This window comes from Erithacus rubecula (genome assembly GCF_903797595.1).
Source record: "Erithacus rubecula genome assembly, chromosome: 3".
NCBI classification, from domain to species: domain Eukaryota; kingdom Metazoa; phylum Chordata; class Aves; order Passeriformes; family Muscicapidae; genus Erithacus; species Erithacus rubecula.
The window spans coordinates 112762182-112780656 of NC_136689.1; the positions used below are offsets into that span (position 1 = coordinate 112762182).

The 18475-nt window shown below is 34.9% G+C and overlaps 1 protein-coding gene across 5 annotated transcripts in view; it reads right to left on the reverse strand.

Annotated features, from left to right (window-relative positions):
• The window catches only part of ASPH (aspartate beta-hydroxylase), a 107342-nt gene that overhangs the window by 45650 nt on the left and 43217 nt on the right, over positions 1 to 18475 (reverse strand). For 3 of the 5 annotated variants that reach the window (XM_079301817.1, XM_079301819.1, XM_079301818.1), the window contains 7 exons: positions 18216 to 18260; positions 17394 to 17429; positions 14724 to 14762; positions 13391 to 13432; positions 12859 to 12912; positions 11821 to 11865; positions 2374 to 2415 (listed from right to left, as the gene is read on the reverse strand). In XM_079301817.1, the coding sequence (XP_079157943.1) occupies positions 2374 to 2415; positions 11821 to 11865; positions 12859 to 12912; positions 13391 to 13432; positions 14724 to 14762; positions 17394 to 17429; positions 18216 to 18260 (303 nt within the window). Of the gene's footprint in view, positions 1 to 2373; positions 2416 to 5804; positions 7665 to 11820; positions 11866 to 12858; positions 12913 to 13390; positions 13433 to 14723; positions 14763 to 17393; positions 17430 to 18215; positions 18261 to 18475 lie in introns of those variants that run through there. The other 2 variants (XM_079301820.1, XM_079301821.1) reach the window with 1 other exon arrangement.

The following is an 18475-nucleotide window of genomic DNA, read 5'->3' on the forward strand; positions in this document are numbered from 1 at the left end:
AAAACAAATGCAGACTTGCACATCAGAATGTACTCTAAGAATCAGAAGCAAACCTTAAACCCAAGTCAAACATGAAGTTTCAAATTCCCAATTCTTTAGATTTCCAAGTTTCCTACATATACCAGCCACAGTACAGTACATTTTATAATACATCTCTCATCAATTTATTGCTGCATCTTACTAGGGTAATTTAAAATAAGTCAAATCAATAGGACCTTATATTACTTCTGTGACAAGGACATCTATAGCTAACCACTTCTGTTGAAAGTGGAAACTTAGAATAGTTCAGAGTATGAAAAAAGTTCAACAAAATTCAACTTGTATGAAAATCACACAAGCAGCGTAGCTATAAATAAAGTTCTTTAAAAATATGCAGGGTTGTTTTTCCTGGTAGGATGAAAAATTCTATCCATTTAACCTGGAAAACAAAACCATCCCTTTTTCTACCTTACAGAAATCCTGTAATCTGCAGTGGCCTTTATTTAGTTGCTGTTTAAAAAGAAGCAAAATGACAAAACACCTAGGACATAAAAAGAAAGTAGCTCCACTTTTTCAAAATTTTTCATGTCCTAAAGTTCTTGTATATACTCTGATGAGTAATCTTGCAAAATAATAAAGTTTCTTACACAAGCTGCTTTTTACCCACATTGGATGACTCTTGCATGCCATTTTATTATACTGTTCTAACAGGTCAGAAAAAGCAGCACATAATGGTGAGTTTTTTCCTACTATCAAGTATGCAAATTCATTGCAGTAAGATATTCCCTGCCAATAAATGGAAATGTAGGCATAATTGCCAAATTTCCAAGGTGTTTTGGTTGGCTTTTTTTACTTTTTATAAGTAATGTTTACATGTGACATACTTAATACTTAAATAAAATGTTTAAAGTTTGCCAGTGCTAGAAATCCATGTTTAAAATACCATAATACAAAACCAAGCCAAATAAACCATACCAAAATATTGGAAAAGCAGCATTCCCAAGTACTCGAGTACAAAATAACAGTCACATAGAAAAGGGAAACAGAATGAAAAAGGAGTAGAGCTACTGAATTCCTTGGCACAGGCCCTGAGGTTTCTGGGCATTGTCAGCAACCAGCCATGACCACAGAAAAGGAGGTTTTGCAAGCTTTGTGCAATGATAGGGAATGCATGGGGACAGAACAGAAGTCATTGTAGGGAGAGCAGATTACAGTGCTCTTCAGCAAAACCTCATTTCTTTTCCATCTGATCTGTCTCTGCACCTTCCTGCCTAACCTAAGACAGACTGGGCACTCGTGGTGTCGACAAGGACTGATTTGCAAATCACCTGTCTCTGCACACTTAGCACAGCTGGCAGGGCTGAGCCCAGCTCCAGGGGCCAGACAGCCCACATTGCCTCCTGCCTTCCACAAGCAGAGGGAACTTGGTGGAACTCTGACCTCCAGAATACTAAACTAGGTATGACACTGAGCAGTTCAGTCCTGAAACAGCAGGAGTTGTCACAACCATCCCATGACCTAATGCAATGCTACAGGCATGAGGCAGAGTGGCTGGAAAGCTGCTCTTTGGAAAATCAGCCAGGGGTGCTGGTCAACAGCTGGCTGAACACGAGCCAGCCTGTGCCCAGCTGGCCAAGATGGCCAGTGGCATCCTGGCCTGGATCAGCAATGGCGTGGCCAGCAGGAGCAGGGCAGTGATTGTCCCCTCCACTCAGCACTGGCAAGGCTGTACCCAAATCCTGGGGCCAGTTTTGGGCCCCTCACTATGAGAAAGACATTGAGGTTCTGGAGTGTGTACAGAGAGGGGCAATAGAGCTGGTGAAGGGCCCAGAGCACAAATCTGATGAGGCAGCCGCGAGTGTTTGGGGGTGTTTAGCCTGGAGAAAAGGAGGCTCAAGAGGGACCTTATTGCTCTCTACAGCACCCTGAAAGGAGGTTGTAGTGAGGTAGGGGTTGGTCACTTTCCCCAGGTAACAAGGGACAGAACAAGAGGCCATGGCCCCAAGGTGCTCCTGGACAGGTTTAGATTTTCACTGAAAGGGTTTCCAGGTCGTCCTGGTGGCATGTAAAGGATGTGTTACTTAGGGACATGGCTCAGTGTTAGGTTATGAGTTGGACTGGATGACCTTAAAGGTCTCTTCCAACCTAAACAGTTCTATCACTTCATTCTGTGACCAGGTAAGATTGATTGGTGTGCATGGATGCCATTGATGCTTGGAAACAACCAGGTGTTTACCTATAAAAGTACATGCTCTCTGGATTTTCATTCAACTGCAGTTTATCTGCATAAGATGTACAGGAGTGAAGCTTCACTACTCTTTAATCTGATTTAAATCAATCCTCCCAGGAAGCATGGTTTTGAATTTCAGAACAGAATGTTACTTTCAGACTTACCTTGTTCTGTTTTGTCTTGTTCGGTTTCTTTTTCACTTTTCCCTAGAACATTAAAAATATAATTTCATTGAAATAAATTTATGTTAACATTTTATGGTAAGAAAGAGATACAAGAAAATCACAATTTATACTCAAAAACATAATTGAGTCAACAGGACTTTTGTTTCATTTTTAATTTTTAAAATAACCATACATTATTTTCTGAACTATATAGTTATCTGAAAGGTCTTTCTTTTCCTGCAGATGCTTCAGATATTACAATATTGCTTCCATCACATAACATTTCACATAATTTCTCCTCTAGATATTTAATATATTTTCTTCATATACACTTACAATGTAAGCTATTTTGCAAGAAACAAAATCTGTTCACTAATTAAAAGCTATTGGAAACACTACATTAATACACACATTTGGTTAAAATGTGAGAAACAAAAATCCATTGGGAACTTAAATGTCACTTTTAGAAGTGACTTGAGCACTCGGAAACTTTTGTGTTTCTTTAGTTTTTAAAATAATGCAACAGGTGTTTTGCAAACATCTGACTGCAGAGGTAGATGTTAAGTAAGCATTAAGACAGTTTGTAGCAAAACCAAAAGAAACCTGGACAAAAATCGTGAATGTGTATTTCATTATGGTGGTAGAAACATAAAGATCTTTTCCCACCTCTAATCACATTTTGATCCTGCCCTACTCTATGACATAAAGCATCTTGCCTCACAATTCTAAGACTTATTTTGTTTCCAATTCCAATTTTTTTCCCAATAAGCCTCCAATATTTTCTCCTAATGAACTCAGAATACCCTAATCAGGGAGGTTTGTTGCCTTTTTAGCCAGTTACTATTCTCTTTAACATTTACTGTTTAATTTTTAGGTACTTATATATATAAAGACATTTTCTTTAATTTCCAAGTAATTTAGAGACACCTTGTCCGAATACTCAGTCTTCATTGTTTTTTTAAACTGACTGCTCAGATGCAATATAGTGTGAATACAGCATTTAAAATGCAGGAAAACATTGCATTTTTTCATGAAGAAACTGGATTATGCACACACATAAAATCAAAATTTTTAACACTCTAATTTCACCCTTTACTACAGGCTGACAAATGCTATTCCCAAATGTATGGACACCATAACTCTAATTTATATTCAGTAGAAGGCACAAGAAGCATTAACTTGATTATATGGTAAATTAAATAAATAGGATCATGCTGCAAGTCATTAAATTACATCATGAGATCTAGATTGTCAATTAAATTGTAAGAAATGACAAAAGATCTATAGAGTCAATTACATACTAGGGATAACTATTACTGTAGCAGTATATTAACGAAAGCAGTGTGCAGTACTTCCTAAAACCCCGGATTCTGTATTTTTTGCACAAACCACACAATCAATAAAATGGCTGCATGTCATCCAAAACACTAAATTTTAAAAAGAGCAATAATGCAGCCCTAGATGAAATAATAGTTTAGTTTTACAGTTATCACACAGACCAGTTTATATACTCATGTTTCCATTTTTACCACCTCCCATTACCATGACATATCATGCTAGTTAGCCACCCATTTTCTATGTATCCTTTCCTTTACCAGCAACACTTGAGACTCTCACCTGGCCTCTTCTCTCTACTTCATTCTAGGTCGCTGGGTAACCTGCTTCCACACATCTTGGACATTCATGTTACTTCTGCAACTTCTTTGCCATCACAGGAAGACCAATGTATGACCTCCACACTCTAAAGCCTATTCCCATCTCCCTTTTATTGTCTGGCTTCACATTTCTTTATTCCTGAGACTCATGCAGCATATAACCTACCTATAGCTCTCTATACCTATTTATGCACTAGAATCAGTTATCCAAACTCTCAGACTATTTTCAGCCTTTATTCTGCTAAGTTAGTTATGATTCACCTCACCAAAGCCTCTCCAATGATCTTTAAATACACCCAATTCTCCTTCTAGATAGCTGCTTTTGAAATTCATCACAACTTGATCTTGTTAGCTCTGAAGCTAAGAATTCACACTTCACTAAGAATTCACTTCAGCATCATATTCAGCACATATTGCTTTGTTTCTTCCACACTGATCCCTAGCATATTTCAATGGTGCAAAAGGTTTTAATTGTGCTATTTCTGACAAAGGCTTAAAAATGTGCGCTCTCTCAGACAGGGATATGATAATAAGTCTTGAGACTATTTTTCCATCAACTTAAACCAACTGTAGCTCAAGCAAACAAACAAAAAGTCTTATCTCTTCAAACCACTCCTATCCTTTACTCAATGTCTTAATTTCCAGCAAAATAATTCAAGATGAAAATCACTGACAAAACAGCTTTAGCTAATCTCTGTAAGTGGGGCTGCTATCACTATTTAACAAATGCACCTGGGATTCCCAAGAAAGTTTCTACCAGGAAGAATAAATTTATTTTTCATATTAAAATACAACTAAATGTTTGATGACATATAAGAATGACCCAGGTCACAAATAAAAATGTGTTTCAGACCTTCTAGATTTTATATGAATCTCAGCCAACACTGTAAATGCACAGTACAACTTTTTCACAGTTAAGTAATTTTTAAAACATGTAAAATTACAAATTATATTCAGTAAAATTGTTATGTTTTTTTCAGTATCTTTCCTATATCAAATCTTAGCCATTTTTTAAATTTCTTAGAAAAAGTGCTATGATATGGTACCTTTTCAATTACAGAGAATATTAGAAAGCAATTTAAATTATAGTAAATTGGCAGTATTAAAATACAACTTTAGTATTCTACTCTTTGCTTACTGGTATTTCTTCCTGTGATTTCCAAAAAAAGCAACTGAATCCAAGATTTTAAAGATTCACTGACATATAACAAGAGGCTATATAGCAATGTGAAATTTTTAAAGAAAAAGGTAATCTTCTGACTTTATCTTAAACTACTATTCAGCAATACCAGATCATTAAAGCTATGGAGGTGTCTGAAAAGGTCAAGGAAGATTTTTGCTTTCAGAGAAGTGCATGGATGTTATCAGATTTCTGATTTAAACTATGGACCATAACCGTAATATGTTGTATGCAAAGCAGATATATCATTTTTCCAGACATTTGTGTTTGTTAAGAAGTGCTATCTCATCCATTATAAACTACAAACAGAAATGCTTAATGAAAAAAATTCAGGCTTAACTCATTGCAAAATGTCAATACTCCAAAAGGACAATCACGACAATTATAGAAGACACAGACTTTAGCATACTGCCCATTCCTTTCACATAACAGCAGTCAGAAATAAAATTAATTTATTGTACTTGCTACTTCCTCCTTGTAATATCCAAATTCACAATTTTAAAAAATAATATCATTAGTGGCCGAGTAAAATATTTATCCCTATAGTAAATATCTAATACATTTGGGAATAAATAATGACACTAGAAAGCCAAAGATATTCTTCTGTGTTTTATTGCCAAACATTAAAATGGATTAAATATACATATTTTTAATAGTTCACTTGACCTTGCTCAGCTTGGCATATTTTTGTAAACATGAAGCACGTAAAATCACATACCCAGTTACAAAATACTTAAAATTCAATCACAGCATAATACACTCTCACAGTCCCATAGTTCTACAAATAGGCTGCCACTGTTATATAAAAAGTCCTCCATTCACCATTCTAAAATAAGTCCCAAGATTCCTCACAAAATATGGCTTTGTAAAAATTATTGCTCTGTAATTCACAATCACAGGTAATTTTACTAGAACATCCCATCCCAAAACACATCACAGTCTAAGAGTATTATTGCTTTCCTGAAAAGTCTAAGAAATCACTTTGGGACATCTGCATTTGTTGATCAGATGTAACACTCACATGGAGTCTTGCAGACATCCCAAACCCAACAAAAGGGCAAGCATATATGATGCCCCTTTCACTACAAATGTAAGCTTCTAAAACCCTGACTCCAAAACAGGTTACAGAAATTGAAAGTCTCCCTGTAAACCAAAAGGCAACCAACTGTTAGGGTTACCAAACTGATTCTTCTTTATCATAAACTTAATCTTACTTTATTTCTCCTAAGCTCCTGCAACAGGCTTGACAACTTCCTAAAATCACAGCAATTATTCCTGAGCCAAAAAGGAACACATGCAAAATATCAAAGAATAAAATATGTCTTCATAATTGTGGAACAGCAGCACAGAACAGGTAAAAAGCACACCTGTTATATTAAAATTCTAAATCACTCACAGTACCTAAATTTCAGATGTACCATTTTCAAGAACATTCACAATTGTAGGTCTTAAATTTTGACATAATATTTTAATTAAGGTTAAATTTCCAAAGCATTTTTAAGTAAAATTTGCAAACCAAGTGTTTATGCAAATTTGACTTTTAAAATAATTCACTGAACAGAAAGCTTATTAAAGCCAGCTTTGAGATCATTATATTGGTAGGCAAACCAAAATGGAATAATTTTACTGAATTCAACCTGATTCCAGCAACTCAGTCTTGTAACAACCTCCACCGACTCCCTGTCAGGCTAGCATCTAGTCTGTAGACATTTTTGCTGTAAAAATCAGATGAACATAAATAAAAAGTGCTAATTCATACATAAAGGGTTTTTGAAACCTTAATTTTGTAATCTGGCCTTTTACTAGTATAACTTAAACACACATTTTATACCTTGTTAGGGTATTTTCAAAATCACCTGAAATTCATGTAGTTAACTGTTGACATAACATCAGTGCAAAGAGACAGAAGTCAAACTTCACAGCATAGTGTGTGCCTGATTAGTGTTTTTTAATAAAATGCAATTAGGCTGTATGCTATATCAGCAGTTATGAAACAGTTTAAAATTCATAACATCATATGTTTCATTTGACCAAACTGCTCTGTACATACTGTATGAATCCACAACAAAAGATATATATTAAAATCTGAAAAAAAATGTACTTGCTGCTATGTTATAAATAGAATATTAACAATTGCTTAAACAGTACATGAAATGCAGCTCTAAGTTGTAACTCTGTCACAAACACAGAAGAAAAATAATGAATTCACTAAACTTGACCAAGGGAAAAAAAATATCAGACAGGAATGTAAACTAAACATCCAAGTGTTAAAAATGCTTACTAAAATGACAGTTGGCTAAAACCCATTTACAACATCTTAGTGTTCATTCCCCAAACCCTGAACTGCTTGGTAATTACATCATAAGGTCTATTACAACCATCTGCTCCCCTTTTGTAGCGTATGGTTAGGACTGGTCCTCCTGATGTAGGGACTTTTCTTTTGAAGCTTTAAGTATCTGAAAAAATAAGGGGAAATCTCTATTAAAGGACCAACCAAAACACAACTTCCTCTAAAACAACAACGAAAAAATCTTAAATGCTAAAAAAATGCAACTTTGTATCAGATAAGTTAATATGAATGTGCTGTAATTTCTAAGAGCTACCTTAATGAATATATACAAAGTTGCTGTGTAAGGTGGGAAACAAACTTATAAATATTTTTCTAGGCAGTAAATTTTTTATTACCATATGGCACTTTATTTACTTTGTAAGGGATATCCAGGCCATGCCACAAATCTGTTTAAGCATTTTGGTTTTGGTTTGGTTTTTTGTGTTGGTTTGATTCTGGGTTTTATTTGTTAAAGTCAAAGACAACTGGAAAAGAGCAGCCAGGGAATGAGGAAGGGTCAAGGTTCTAAAGTGGAAACTTCTCTACACACAAGGGACTTCAGCAGTTGGTAAAATAAATGTAGAGTTATAAAAATAACAAGGATACAAGGTGGAGGAGTACAGCAACTTCTAGATATTTTAAATCTAAACACATACAAGGGGGATGAAAATCTTAATACAGAGAGTAATGGTATCTCTAAACCCACAATGTCTCCCTAAAATATGTGTCCAACAAGTACCATTCTATCACAACCACTGCAATTTATGTGCCAGTGTAAAGCAGGATTAGCCAGGATACCTGAATCAGTAATATGTCAAGCTAGTTTATCAAATCACTAGTTTATGGAGTCCATTAGTTTATAAAAGTGCAGATTACAAATGTAGCTACAGTATTCTACATCTGGAAATGAACACTGGCAATAATTTCAGGAGTAAACTCAGAGAATTGGAAAACAGTACTTACAGATACCTAAAAATATACTTGACTAGTATGAACTTTCTTGTACTGTGCCCTGAAGTCAGCAAAAAACTTGTGGCTTGCACTCCAGCATATTCAAATCCCACACCCAGTGTCTTCCCTGATGATGCGAGAATGTTCCTCACAGATAAATTCAATCTCTGGCTATCTCCTGTTTTCTTGCCAAAAAACTAAGTTCCTGTGTCTTAGCTAAAAACCAAACAACTGCTCCAAGCCTAATACAAACTGATGCCATCATGCTTCAAATACAGTTGCATGAATTCAAACTACCAAAGGAATAAGCAATGTACACTGACATTTCTGCATTTCTTTTACACTGCCTGAAGTAATGTTTGTTACTGCTTAAAGAACAGGAAATACTAGCTTTGAACAACTGATGAAATAAAAACATAAACAAAGAGACTCCTGACAACAAAATCCCCCATACTGAATCCTCCACCACAAAGAAGATATAAAAAAAACCCCAGGAAACACAAAAGTCATTATGTGAGATGAAAATTTGGAAGTAATGTTGCTTCCAAACTGAAATATTCAGATTAAAAAACCACAGCAAATATACATGATAGAAAGAAAAACTAATAATAAAAATTTATTCATTGCAAGTACTTTATGTCCTATGTTCATTTTCTCAGTTTCCCAAGATGCTACTTGAATTTTACTTTATGTATGATACAGTAAGATTTTTAGAAAAAGTTTTAAATACTGGTTCTTCTGCCTTCAGAGTGTTTCCCACATCACTACACAAATTATAAGGATTCTTAAGTATATGAAGTACTCAGATTTTGTGCTGATCATATCACTTTCGTTTTCTACTTCCTAAATAAAGGATCATGAACATTGTACTATATCTAATAATTACTTGTGTCCTTAATAACTTTAATAACTGTCTTTAAAATGCATTTTGATTGATTCTCTCACTTTTTCCCTATGAAGGGAAGAAGAAAATAATTAATTCCTTCTAGTGCTGCTGCTATTATGTGTTTCCAAAAGCTATGCCAGGATAGATGTCAAAGTAATTTTCTGATTTAAATGGTTTGTTGCACTAATTTTGAAAACAACTACAAGTAAAAAAATGAATAAATCTGAAAGACTTATTCAGAAATATATACCATTTCAAAGTATCACAAGCTATTTCTCATTTTAGCAGTGTTTGAAAATGGCAAAGAGTCTCTTAGTAACACAGTACAACAAAAGGAGAGGATAACTAGGTTCAGTTCCACACCTTATTTGCAAATATATCTGCAATTAGAGGAGTGATCATTCCCCTCCACTGGTGAGGCTGTATCTCAAATCCTGTGTTCAGTTTTGGGCCCCTCTCTGCAAGAAGGACATTGAGGTGCTGGACTGTGTCCAGAGAAGGACAGAGCTGGGGCACTGGAGCACAGGTCTCACAAGGAGCAGCTGAAAGAACTGGGGCTGTTTAGCCTGGAGACAAGGAGGCTCAGGAGGAACCTTACTGCTCTCCATAAATGTCTGAAAGCAGGCTGTACCCAGATGAGGGTCAGTCTCTCCTGCCAAGGAGGAAAAGAGAGTTTGAGAAAGCAGCACTGAGTTTCACCAGGAAACATTTAGATTGAGTGTGAGGAAAAATTTCTTCCCCAGAAGGATGATCAAGCACTGGAACAGGCTGCCCAAGGAAGAGGTGGAGTCCCCAGCCTGGAGGTATTTAAAAGATGTGTAGCTATGACACCTGGGGACATGGTTTAGTGGGGGACTTGCCAGTGTTAGGTCTAAAGCTGGACTTGACTTTAAGGATCTCTTCCAATCTGTTATGATTCGAAATGCATATTTCAAAATCCACCACTACTATATAAAACATTAAGATTTTTTTTTTTGGTGAAGGTAAAAAAAAATAATTTATAGCTGCAACACTGAGCCATAAATGTCAACACAAAAACACATAGAAAAATGGTCCAAAATCCTAAGATTTTGAATTGGCCCTTCTATTCTGAATTTCATTTTAAAATAGTATGTGTAAGTCAATAAATCACCTCAATATCCTCAACTGACATTGTGTGGTGGAATTATCTACGTTGAAATTTTGTAATAGTACTGTAAGGGCCTTTTTGTTATTTTAACTTTAAACAGCAACCTTTTCTGAGGGAAAACATCTTTTGCTTTTCTCCAGTTCCAACAATGCACAACAAACTGAGTGAAGACAACCTTAGCTGAACTTCTTGCCCATGCTGTCAGAGATAACTACTGTTTGTTCCTACATTGACTGGTTAAGAATATTTCATATTCATTATGAAACCAAACACTTTCAGCTAATGCATCTCTTAATAGCTATGGCTTCAAACTTTTCAACATGCCACATGGCTGTTGTGATAAACAGGCTGGAAAGACCTCACAGACAACAGAGTTATGCACCAATGTGAGTATTTCAAACCACCTCTGCTAAGGTTCAGCACACAAACTCAAACATGAACTAAACCATGCCTCTGATCTGCACAATCACAAAAGGTCTCCTGTGTTTTCTTCACTTCTCTGGCAACTTTTGGCATGACTAAGAACCAAATACACATACCATAAGAAAAAAAAACAACAATCCAGGACTCTTTGGCCACCACATCTTGCAAAAGCCTCTGCATAGTACAAAGATTAACTAACCCAGAAAGGGGGTCTGGCTAATCAGCACAAAACAAAAATACAGCTGTTAGAGGTCTTGGATTGCAGCTTCTCTGATTTACTGCCCCGAGATACAACTCTGTTTCACTCAACATAACTAGTTTGGTACAATGAACAAAGCAGCAAGTTGTAATAGCTAGCTCCAAGAAATGTAACAATATGCAGTTCTTGAATTTAGAAGCCACTTAACTATGCTAAAACCTGTTTTGATAAAATACATGTCTACTACTGTCAGGCAACAGATGGAAGAACTGAAAGTGCTCTTGTTTTTAAAATCAACTATGCTAAGAAAAATGTGATGGCATGACAAAAACAGTCCCTATTTCCAGATCAGTGCCCAAAGAATGTGCCACAGTCAGATTCTGACTGACACACACAGAAGTAACACCTGAAATTGTTCTATTTCCCTTTCAAAAGTATTCAACTCTATCTGAAATGATTAAAAAATAAGTTTTAAATTAAAACTACGCAGTTTATTTGGAATGCTTCCATATAACCCAGTAACTACCATTGGCATTTATCAAGTACAAATGAAAAATTATTGCTTCTAAATGAAGAAACAGCCTTGACAATGATATCCTCCCTTCACAAAGTAATTTGATTACCAATTTCCATGTAGCTACAGATTCATTTTCTAGGAAAAAAAAAAAAACAACAAGAACCCAAGATTGACTTACCCACTTGAACATCATCTGCGTAATCTTCAGTTTTAACAGGTTTTTCTGTAAAAATAAAGTGAATATAATTAAAACTGGAATACTTCCCAAATATTTACAAAAGGCCTCCCTTTTTTTTTCCACTTGCATTCCAAGCAGTGACCTATTAAGACTGCTCTGTAATACTACTTGTGCAGAAGTGGGATGCAAACTTATTCCTCAGCTGAATTTTTCCAAGAGAAAGATTCATACTTAAGTAGGCCAGTGAGTATATTGCAGGATTGCACAGTTTCAAAAATGATACTTCAAACTTCTGAAACTATACTATCGAAAGCACACATATCCCAGTTTCACAGGGTACTACAGTATGGGCTGAGAAAACATCCATATATACCTATTATGTTCATAGTTTATATATTAAATCCTTGACTTCAAAATTCAATTACTTTTATTTCCATAAGTATATTTAAATTAGACATGCCACACATCACCTAGTCCTACTACTGCTAATAGACTGAAGTTTGCACTCATGCCTGGAAAGAATCAGGCTCACCAGAAAGAACTTCACAATAGCCAGGATGCTGTCTGTAGAAAATAGGAAGAACTGAAGAGGGGAAATACATTCTCTGATTTGGGAAGTTCATAAATAAAGAGCTCAGAGCTTAGGGGGCATTCCACTTTACTCCTTACACATAGCCTATTTCCTGAGTATGCACTCCTGACTGGCTGGTGGAAAACAGAGCATGGAAAAGAAATTTTCAGTTCCATCAAATAACCAAACTCAGTCATTTTTATCAATACAAAGTTTTCTGAACTGGGAGCTCAGCTGGAACTCTCAACTTCTAAAACCAAAGAGTGCTTTCTAAACCATTATATCTGTCATTAAAAAGTCCAAGCTAGATTCCAAAAACACAGGTATGTTTGAAAGAAAACAGCTGCAGTTATGTTAAGTTATGAATGCATTCTTATTGCAGCATAGAATTATATTCCATAATAGTTATCATTCCAAATTATTAACTTTTTAAAGTAGCAAACGCATGGAAAACACAATATACAAACCTGATTCCTCTGGTTCAATGGCCACATCATCTTCTGTTTGCTTACTTTCTACTCCTAGATAAAAAAGAAATGTTGAAAGTTATTCACATTACATTCATAATTTTGCTTTTATTTCCCAGCAGCCAAACAACTGAATTACTAACAAACAAAGAGGAAGACTTAAATTATAATCTAACAAGTTCAGTTAACTGAAGAATAGGACAATGGATTTTAAAGTGAAAAAGAGGAGATAGAGATTGGATATAAGGAGACTTTTTATGATGAGTGTGGTGAAGCACTGGAACAGGTTGCCTAGAGCAGTAGTGGATGCTTCAAGCCTGGAAGTGTTTAAAGTGAGGCTGGACAGAGCTTTGAGCAAGCTGACTAAGAATAAGATGTCCCTAGACATGACAAGGGGATTGAACCAGATGATCTTCAAATATCCCTCCCATGATTGGGTTATCTGCTGTGTTTTTAATTTCTTTCTTTTAAATTATTTTAACAAACATAAATGGAAGAAAAAAAAGCTTTCACAAACTATAAAATTTCATACCTGAGAGGTCTTTAGGAGTATCAAAATCTTCATGAATTTCTTCTATAAGTATAAAAAGAAAAAGTGTATAATCACCTTGCTTTTTTTTAACATCTGATTTGCAAACTTACATATTTCATCAAAACACTAAGATCACAATTACAAAATATACACCTGGCCCTGTGGCTTCATTGACTCCCTTTGGAAGAGTCTCAACAGCTAAGAAAACATTCAATTCAGAGCAATAATGAAGTCAAGCCCTCAAATGATAGAACTTACACACTGCACAAAAGAACACAACCAGCACATAGACACGTTTACCTGCTATTAACAAACAGACACTTTAAAGAATTTCAGTTTAATGAACACATCTTAAATATTATTTCCTGTTTCACTTAACAGTTCTATTCATCAGCTAGTTCTTTCAAAACTGTACCTTTTCAACAATAACTGAAATTTTAAAGCTATTTCTTAATATTTCAAAACACATTCAAGTATTCTCATATTCATTTTTTGCAGCAACAACTCCCATCTCCTTGACACAGTGAAAACCAATCAAAAAACCTGCATACCTATAAACTCTAGAAGTCTTTTTATTTGGATAAACATGCAATTCATTTGTGAGTCCTAATTTCCTTCTTGAAGCACAACAAAGAAATTCTACAACTTAAATTATGGATTCTAAAGAAAAACTTATTTATTATTTTTCTCTTCATATGGCACTTTTAAAATTCCTTTGACTGTACTCTTATGATTATGATAACAAAGGTGACAAATCAGATGCTTAGAATTTATTTACACTAGAGAACTTCGACTTCCTTCTAAACTAAATGATTGTGGATTTTATTCAGTCACCTGCCTGAGATTACTCTCAAAAGAGCTAGCATTTCAAGACAACAAAGTATACAGAACCCAGAGAGAATATTGCAGACAAATAATTTGCAATTGCTTCTACTAATTAGACAAATGCACCAGCAAGAAATCTGCATCAAAGCAGAGCTAGTACTGACAGCCTACATGTTGAGTGATCTTACACACTGGTTGCAAGGTTATAAGCAGGGCTCATTACAAGTGGCATTGTCTGTGATGAGCTGCTGTGGTCCAGCTGTCCATTAAAAGCCTCAGACACTCCACTCTGGGTCACCTGAGACCTTAAAGATGAATCCTCAAGAGTGTCACATCAAAAGAAATTTTGTAAGTTCATAGTCAAGATTAAGTATATTATCTTTATGCTAATATACATAGCTATATTAGCTATATGCTTATATATATATATATATATATATATATATATATATATATATATATCATAATGTATGTATTATGCTAGAGAGAGAAAGAGAGAGGTAAATACCTGTATCTTGAGTTTCAGTCTGCTTTTCATGTTTTGGTTCTGAAAGGAAAGAAAAATTAAATTCCTGGGTGGTTGATATGCACAAAGTATTCTAAAAGTTTGGTTAAGCATATAGTTCATTTCTTTAGTGGCAAAAGCAAAGGCCTTAAAAAATACTTCCTCTAGTGTGGAGGCCTGAATAGATATATGGACCTTACTGGAACTTGCAGTAGAAATTCTACATTAAAATAAAAAAGAAACCATATGTGTACATATTGCTGAAACTTCAAGATTTTCTATCACACAGATGAAATGTTGAAAACAATTACAACAAATCTACCATTCTGTACAGTAATTATAATTCTACATTCTTACTCTTTGCATAGTCTAATTTTTGCAATTCTGAAGAAGAAATAGGTCAAGAATAATCATTATTTAATTTTAAATAATGTCTGAAAATAGACATAATGCTATCATTGTCTGAATTTTCAATATGCACTTTCTGTGAATTTTAGACTAAAAGCGTTCAAAGTTCACTCAGTGCTTTGGATAATTTCATAATCTAACATGTACTAATCCTCATCTGAAAAAGGTTATTTACATAACATTTAAAAAAAACAAAACCAAAAAACAACCACCTTTATATTAATGATGTATGTTTAAGCCATTGTTGAATCTTATGTACTAATCTCCCTCTACTCCTTCAAAAGAGTTCTTATAGAATATCCTTGAAAATACATCCAGAACTCCTTTCTAATCTCAAACTTTCTTTCTTTCTCTGGTTTAATGGCAACAAACTGTAGGAAACTCTTTATAAAACTGGAAGTTTAATAACTGAGCTCTTGTATTCTTGTTCTATAATCAATCATTTACACACTCCACTGTGGGAACTTATTTCCCCTAAAGAATGTTTAGCATTAGCAATAACCTCATGATGTGATGTGATTACAGCAATCCTATTAGAGCAGTTCCTGATCTGAATTAAGAACCAAGCCCTCACAAAGCAAGAGTCACAAAAGGCATTGCACTGCTCTGACCAGCAATCACCTTGCACTGTCTTCAGCTTTGAGAACTCTACAAAGCACCAGGAATGGAGAAAATATTTCACCAGAAGGTCTTGCCAGAAGAGTGGAAACACGCGATAGAAATGGGGAAGATAAATTGATTCAAAGTCTATACTTCTGTTGATTTCATAGACAATTGCCTATGAAGGCTTTAATGTGAATCTTTTTGTGGGGTTCAACTGTAGCTTTGGAGCCCATGCCAAAACCATAAGCTTTAAATTTGAAAGAAAGGATTTCAGATCTCCACAATGGCCTCCAGCCATTCTTTAACTTCAGAAAAACAAAGCAAAAATTGCTCTTCTCCAAAAACAAAGTGAATCTGTTTCACTTTCAACCCAACCAAAACCATGTCAAAATGTACAAGAAAGATGGGCCTAGAGACAAAAGGGGTGAAAAACAGGCACAACTGCTAAAATGGTGTCTAGCACATGAACATGAACTGAACTCATACTGAAGGGAGAAGGAAATAATGGTGAGTGACAGAAAGGCAGTCTCATCCCACTGGTCTTTTTCATCTACACTGCTCTCCAGGTTGGAGCTCTGAAATTAAATTCCTCTAAAAAGTACAAAGGACACATTCTTTCTCTCACAACCAGAATGCCTTCAAGGTGGAACTTGAAAACAAGGCAAAATTATGTTGTGAAAAGGCAAATTTTATCAAGAGGAAATCAGTATTGCATGGAGTATGCTGAACTGTGGGAATAATTTACTACATAAAGAAGCTTGGAAATTTAATACCAAAGAACAATAATTTTTGACAGTCACATGATACCTTAGAATTTACTTCTGAGAAAAAGAATGGAAGTTCCTATTCTCCTTATCATCCTAATCAGAGGACTGACAAGAATAAAGAAAGAGTAGGGGGATTTATCTGATACTATCTAAAACTCTCATTGTAGTACAGAGAGGCAACTGCACATGAAACTGCTGCTTCCTGAAGTAAATGAATGACTCACAAAATAGAGTGATTCATTGTTATTGTGCTGGGGTGCCAGAAGAGACTGCAGAATATGAAATGCTTTTGGAACTGATTTTTAAAAAAGGTAATGCAATTTACTTTGTAACCTCTCTGGTCAACTTAGTCAAAAAGCAGATATAGATGTCTCTTCACAACAGCATGGAAGCATTTTCTGTTTGTATTACCACTACATATGAAAGAGCATGAAAAGTAAATATTAGAAGTTACACTTCTTCATATCTAGGTGTGAGAAGCAAGAAAAGTGACTCTTGATCAGTAATTGATCATAAAATAACTATCTCCTGGAAAGGCAAGCAAAAAATAAACCCTGAGAAAAACCTAGAGTCTCCTACTTTTCTGTCTTATTACTCCTGGGATAATTTGTTGAGGGCACCATAACTGAGGCAAGTAATTATTTTCTGCAGACTAAGAAAGAAACAGGCTAAGGGCTAAACACACTTTTGGACCACTGAAAGTCTTTCAATGCAATTTTGACTTCTATCCCAAAGAAGGGTGTTGGAATTTACCTCCTGATAACAAAGAATGAACCTCAAAGTTTTCGTTGCAAATATTTTGAAGTTAAGAAAATCTGCCGTTTGCTTAGGTTACATAAACATAAAAAAAAAGATGTTGATACCATAATTTCACTGAATAAAGCAGTTGCCATACCTTGGTCATCACTATAATCTTCATGCACTCTATCCTCTGTTTAAAGAAAAAGAAAATAAGCAGGAAAATTAATGGAATTTTAAGACAATAAAGACACACAAATAATAAAATACAGTGTCAATTTTATTCAGATCAAAAAATATTTGAAACTACAGTAGTTCATACTGTAATAAAGTTAATAAGAGTACAAAGGTGAAGATTTCCAAAAGGTCCTATGAGAAGAGCTGATTGATTTTTCTGGCTTCAAAAGATAGACTTTAAAAAGAAAACAGTAACAGCAGGCTTTCTTACACAGTTCATAAATATTCATAAGTATTTTGAATCTGAATTATTTATACATAATTTTCAAATACAACTAACTTCTACAGAGCAATTTTGGAAACTACTTGTTATGGCTTAAGTGTTTTTAAAAAAACTTAGAGATACTACTTTCTTCTTGACATCACACTAACTGCAACATCTCTGGCATATTTAAATTCTTTTTTATCCACAGAAGCACTTCTATACTATTTAAAATACCAATATCCATTCTCTTGGAAATTCAATCCTCAAAATATTATTCTGCCCATTTGGCTGACAATATAGAGAAGTAGTACTCATGTAGGTTTTAGAGTAATTTCCTTAGGAAGTTATGATGCCTACATTTGCAATCTACATTCTGTAAAAATACCACCTAGGAACTCTAAAGTCTTGGTTGTTGTGTGTTGTCGTGGTTTGTTTTATTTGTTTGTTTGGGCTTTTTTTTGTGTTTAAGATTGCCTTGGTTTGGGAGTCAAAATTAAATGAATCTCCAATAAGAATAAAGGCAACTTTGGATTGTACCTGCATAATCTTCCACAGCTTCTTCTGGCATTACCTCAGAGTCACCTTAAATAGAAATATTTCATATTTTATATTCCAACTGAATTTTCATGCTACAGCTAAAGAACACAAGACAGCTTAAAAAGGTCACACATTTAGCTCAAAAACGAAAGAAATAATCATATTGACTTAATACTACAATATTTTATTTGGGAGTGACTGGTGAATTATAAAACACATCCAGGAACTATCCATTAAACATAGAGTACAGTAAGTTTATG